Source organism: Tripterygium wilfordii, chromosome 14 (genome assembly GCF_013401445.1).
Source record: "Tripterygium wilfordii isolate XIE 37 chromosome 14, ASM1340144v1, whole genome shotgun sequence".
NCBI lineage: Eukaryota > Viridiplantae > Streptophyta > Magnoliopsida > Celastrales > Celastraceae > Tripterygium > Tripterygium wilfordii.
The window spans coordinates 5486576-5492575 of NC_052245.1; the positions used below are offsets into that span (position 1 = coordinate 5486576).

The 6000-nt window shown below is 36.8% G+C and overlaps 1 protein-coding gene across 1 annotated transcript; it reads right to left on the minus strand.

Moving 5' to 3' along the window:
• Positions 1-1335: 1335 nt before the first annotated feature.
• LOC120014611 (syntaxin-81-like) lies at positions 1336-5780 on the minus strand. The gene is made up of 7 exons (XM_038866612.1): positions 5449-5780; positions 5269-5352; positions 5072-5176; positions 4788-4931; positions 3051-3293; positions 2795-2926; positions 1336-1663 (listed from the first exon to the last, which is right to left on the minus strand). The coding sequence occupies exons 1-7, from the start codon at positions 5524-5526 to the stop codon at positions 1520-1522; spliced, it is 930 nt and encodes a 309-aa protein (XP_038722540.1). The 5' UTR covers positions 5527-5780; the 3' UTR covers positions 1336-1519.
• Positions 5781-6000: the final 220 nt, after the last annotated feature.

Genomic DNA, 6000 nt, shown 5'->3' on the forward strand with positions numbered 1-6000 from the left:
GAAGCCATGGGTTCTCGCCGGACAAAAAGCATCGATCCAGTTGATTCCGATGTCGATTTGACAACCCATTCTTCTCTCCTCTTCTAACACGATTCTAGAAGCTTCATTGGAGAGTTTTCGTCATCTCCTTTTCGGCTAGATCTCTCCGTCCCTAATACATCCAAATCTCTCCACCACTTTCACCTCCTGTTCAAATCTCTACACCACTCTTGCATTGCTACCGATTTTATTACAAACCGTTGGTTTGTAGTTTGGACGAAATTCCGCGGTTGAATCTCAAATTACATGGTTTAATTGCATGTGTGGTATGATTGAAGCAAAAATACGTGAGTCCACTGGTTCATGATATTTTCGATCGAACCGACGATATGGTAAGGTTCTGAAAACTATGCTCTCCAAAACTTTCTTCCCAAGAAGTTAGATTGGAGGGGTGAAGATCCTTTTTCTCCACCTCCTCCCCTTTGTTTTCTTTCTTTCTCGTAGGCCAGCCTTAGTATGCTTACCGAATAATTTGAGTTCTCTGCGTGTTCTTCTTGTGGGGTCAACATTAGTGCGACAAAGAAGAAGATGACGATGATAGTCGATTTCTTTCAATTTACACCCGAATCTGCTTATGTTTCCAGATTTTCTTTGATGCTGCCTCAAATTGCTAGATCTCTCTTGGATGCGGTTTCAAACTAATAGATATGGTTCTGTAGATGCAAGTTTGTTGTTTCATTCTCATCTCAGTGTGAAGACAAGAGTACTCTATTCATTTTGTATGTTTTCATTTTTTTTCTCTCTAGAGTAGAGTGTTCTACCTAGTGTAGTACCTCCGGTGTTCATTGGTTTTTATTGTTTATTGTTGGGCCTTGTATCTATAAGTTTTGTCTACTTATTAAGTGGAGAAAATTGCCACGTGATATGGTATATATTCTGTATTGATCTTTTACTAAATACTAATGCAACTATATTTCTAATGCAATCCAATCTGGTCTTTTGATTTTATTTTTTTTAGAAAAGAAGTGCCCCTAAATCTTTTCAACTTCATAATTAATTAATTTAGAATAATTTACTGTGAGGTTTAAGATTACAATTTGAAGTTTAAAAGGTAATCCTTCTGTTAATTGGTCAACCCTTTTCCACGGGAAAAAAGCTAAAATTCCGGAAATGCCATGCCAATTGAAACCCCCTTTCGCAAATAGAGAAAAGAAGGTTAGTTTGAAACCTCTCCTCAATACTTTGAAACAACACCCCGATAAAATACCGGCAAGATATCCTAAAGTACCGGCTAAAAAAAAACAAATGATCGAAGGTGTCCATGGAGAAATTTATCTATCACTCCTTGATTCTACATAAAGCAGAACTGAACTTGAGATTTTTACTTTTCAAATAAATGGAAAATACAAGATTCTGAGTCACTCTGCGTAAATGTAAATCTATTTACTCCCCTCCTACTTCAAAACCACAAGGAAAATAAAGTAATTTCCTTTGTGTGTTAAATTACATAACAATTATGTGATACTTATAGTTGATCCACTTAACTGTACCAATCAAGAAAGAGGATCGAAAAAGTAAGTACAAACAGAAACAGCAAAAGAAAGGTTCTGCTACTGCTATTCCTCTGGATAGCTTGTGACAACTCCTTGTTACCGTACTCTACGTTCTTTGTAGCTTCGACAGCCTGCGACCAAACAGAAGAAAGAAAAAGAATTTGTGCGTCTCAGGACCAAAATACACCTATATTGAATGTACGAATCAGGGCAAGATGAATTACACATGTTGTTATAGACCGAGCATGCATGAAATATTCATTTCATCAACAAAAAATAATTTGGTCATCATCAGCATATTCAGTCTTCCGCCACGTTTGGAAATATACGATGGGGTTGCAACCGCAGTCACAAGCAAAACATAAAATACAACAATCATACAAAAATATCCAAAGAGAAATTGAGAAACAAAAGAACTTACCTCAATAAACGTCTGTTTCCTAACAGACTGAGGTTTGGAATGAGTATGAAGGTTTTAATATGAGGGAGATTGTAGCACAATAGTCACATAAGTTTGAACACTAATTTTTCCTTTTTATAAGTGAACTCTCAGTCTCTAATTTTTTTTTTGTTGGGGGTAGGGTGATTGGTTGATTGGTTGGGAACATGTCGGGGATTTGAACTGCTCCCCTCAAAAGCACGGTGGTGGCGATACTACCAAAAATGTTCAAACATTAATACAACTCCATAATTAGTGCAACATCTACCAACTCATTTTACTCTCTTGACCACTGCTAGGCATCTAAAGTTGAAAATCCCATTTCATTTCAAAATATAACCTGAAAATAATGTTCAATATCACAAGAACGTAAGGAGATAGGTTGCAACAGGATGGAGTTATACTTATATGGCTAATCAAGTAACCAGGATGGTGGTCTGGTGCATATAGAAACACACTGCCACCAAACTAATCCAAACTTAAGATCTGGTTTGAGATGGCTCCCAAGAAGCAGGTTGAACTCTTGACGTAATTTTCATGAAGTTAGTATCTAGTAGGTAGATCTTAAATACTACATACCGTAAACAGCAGCATAAGTTACACAAAGAAAACATATCAAAACTGCTTTCAGAGAACAAGTGCATTTGACCCCCTCAGTTTGCAAGAGAGAAAGATATAACTGCTCGTATCCATAATAGAGGAAAGGATTCCAGAGACACTAGTTTTTCAATATACAATTCACATGTAGGTGTAAAGGATGTAGCTTGAAGCATGAGCAAATATGCATATAAAAATTGCCAAAAAAAAAAAAAAAAACACTAACCTGGTCATATAGAAACTCGATTTGTTGTGCTTGTTGCAGAACATGTGTGGACATGAGGTGATTTAATGCAGACATTTCCACCATTTTAGTTTCAGTTTCTTGGACGTTTTCTAGAAGACTCGTCAACTCTACCTGGCGAACATGTGCAGCGGCAAGCAGAATTAGTTGAACAATGTTAATTTTGAATCAAAACTTCAAATACCCGATCGGATCTATGACAAACTTTTTAAAACATAATATGAAACAATCTAATTACCTGAAGGGCACGAGTTTCATCGTCTAGCAGTTGCTGTTTTACTCTGACAGGCTCAGGTTGAATTTCGTCAGGTTCCCTGAGATCTGAATGGTTTATTTTAGAGGTCTCTGTAGAACTTGAAGTTGCAGCCCGATTAAGCTTTCTTCTCGGTATTGCTTTGTTAATAGCATCTTGGAAGCGTATGGCTCTTAGCTGATCAAATTGAGATGTAACTGAGTGAAGTTTCTCACTTAAAATCAGAACCTGCAGATAAAGCACATCGATAACAGTAAGTTAATCAGCTAAAAATTGTCATATACATCCAGGGAATGCATCTGCCCCAAGCCTCCATAACAACCACACTTGTACACAATATAAAAATGACTAATGCACTTCTTAAACATGTTATGCTTGTCGTGGAAAGACGAGCACGAGAATAAAAGACTGATCATACTCTAGATCAAACTTTCAAAAGTTTTTTGCAACTGCAATTTATAACCGCCACCAGATAACTTGAACTCCTTTTGTAACACTCTCTGAACACATATCTTAGAGGCTTAAAGAAGTACCATTAACTTGTGAAGCACATTTCAAATCAATAACAAGCAATCTGTTGATATCTAGTTCAATATCCTCTGGTTAACCTTAACACAACAAATGCTCAGTAACCGAAAACGGTTAAAACTATCACAAAAACACACATATTCCTAACACAGGTACTGAATTTGGTAATAAGAAAAAGTCAGAGGCATGAGAAATAGTATCTTGTAGCATACTGATTCCTTAGAAAAGGAAGAATTCCCTAACAAAAATGTTCATCAACACTAAATCTTATCATAAGTCTTCCTTTAAACGATATATCTTCATTTCTCAATACTTACACTTTTTTTTCTGCTGTTCACCGAAAAATGGGATTTGAACTCATGTACTTTGAAAGGCCATGAGGAGCTCAACCAATTAAACTAGTGGTACTCCTCCACATTAATTGAATTCAAAATACAATTAAAGGTATAATTTCTGCTCTGGACATCTAGAAATTAATATCATATGCAAATGAAAATCAACGTGATAATTGAATTCCACTTGATTGGAACGCACATTTTCAAGAGTGGAAATTAGTCGGGGAGCTTTTTCTTAGGATACAATTAACTTTTTCCTTGTGAATGTTGAGGTTATTTTTTGCGTTACTCTTTTGTTTGTAGAGGCTGGACACAAAGGGAGGTCCTTCACAGTTTATTAACGATCACACATTTGCTGATTTGGTTGAAAATACACTTTTTAATAGATAGTTGGCTCGCTACTAGTAAGGTTTTGCTTTCTAGAATCTGTAACAACATTCTAGACACAATTAGCCTGGTGGGCACTTAATGTATTTTATTTTGCCAGGCTCTGTAACCGTTCTTATTGCAACTTTCTCCTTTGGCTTTCCCCTCCTCGGTAACCTGAGGAAAATTTATTTTGCATCAGGAAAAAATGGCACTGGCACTTAATTTGAGTTTCTTCAATCCTCAGTATTTCATATCCTTTTGAGTTACATGGGTGCTAGTGTATGACTAGCAAAGGAAGTTGCAGATGTAAAATAATGGCGCATCATTTGGGGTGGGATTCCAAAGATCCCCAATCAAGCTTAGTACTCATGAACGATAAAAACAATGAAGCATACAGGATATGGAAAAAGGTACAGCAATTAAACATCATCATACTTCCAATAGAATCGGTAAAATTCAATATCAAGGAGGATTAAGAAAGTAATCATACCACTCCATGTTTATGCGCTATGGTATCAGCATTGGGTCTATCAGCCTTAATCCCCAGCCATCCTTTTGAGGTTGCTTCCTCATCATTTATGTTATTCTTAAGTATATCAATTTGTTCTTTGCATGTTTTAATAAAAGCAGTGACCTGTAAAAGAAAACAATTTAAATCTTTCCATGTAATAGAAAACAAGCACTCATAAACTGAAAATGCAAGGATATAATTATTCATTTCATGATAGAATTTGCGGCGAATCGGATCATAGGAAGCTAAGTTAGATGACTCACTTCATGTTCAATGCTATCCCTCTCATGTTCAGTAGTTCGGTGTAGATCCACATAATCCTTCCGGTGCTTCAACAAGAACTTTTCCAACTGGCCAATGCTCTCAAGCTAAAAGAGATCAAATCAGCCAAATAGTTACAATCAACAACTCTAATTGTCCCAAAAACTACAAAATGAACGGACAGAATCAGTCATTGTACCGTTTTGACCGCAGCTTTACTAAACGGTGACCGTTGTCGAGGTTTTTGGATTATAAAAGAAGCCAAAATGGCGGCCAATTTGGACTGCAATCACACCAGGCATAGAAGCACTTTAACGCACACGAACAAGCCCGAGAAAGATTGAAACCACAGAGTTGGCATATTCAGTTGCATACGTACCTCGTTGTATCCAAGAGAAACTGCCGTCTGGCGCACAGAATCTTTGAAATCCTCAGTCCTGTCTCGGATTCTCGCCATTTTTTCACCATACAAAAAGATCAAAATCGAAGAAGTGGCTTGATTGAAGACGTGAAATGATACCGTTTTCTTCCTCGATTGTTTAAGCGAATGCTGTTAGATCGGAATCAGAGTTGTCTTCGTATTAGAAATCACGTCCTTAGAAGCCCGCCATGATTGTAAATGAAGCAAACCAGCCAAAGATGACAACGACAAGCTTTGCTGTCGTCGTTAAAGACTTCACCCGGAGAAGAAACTCGCGTAGTTTTTGAGAATTTGACGTCAAAATTGTGAATTAAAATAAAAGGTATTAATGGAAATATTTTTTTTACAAAAGCAGAAGGCCATTCAAGGCCCAATTCTACAAGAAACCATTATATGTAGAAGCCCATTTAAGGCCCACTTATACAACCCATGGTACTGTGATAATTGACAACAATTTTTTTTTGGTCAATGGTTTATATTGGGGTAGGATTAGGAATGATCATAAACTTT

What these genes read in the sequence shown, in the direction of transcription:
- LOC120014611 (XM_038866612.1), bottom strand. Translation starts at nt 5,526, where the DNA reads ATGGCGAGAATCCGAGACAGGACTGAGGATTTCAAAGATTCTGTGCGC. An exon ending in GTAAAGCTGCGGTCAAAACG is followed by an intron (nt 5,177 to 5,268) that starts GTACAATGACTG and finishes GATCTCTTTTAG; the next exon opens with CTTGAGAGCATTGGCCAGTT. An exon ending in ATGAAACTCGTGCCCTTCAG is followed by an intron (nt 2,927 to 3,050) that starts GTAATTAGATTG and finishes CATGTTCGCCAG; the next exon opens with GTAGAGTTGACGAGTCTTCT.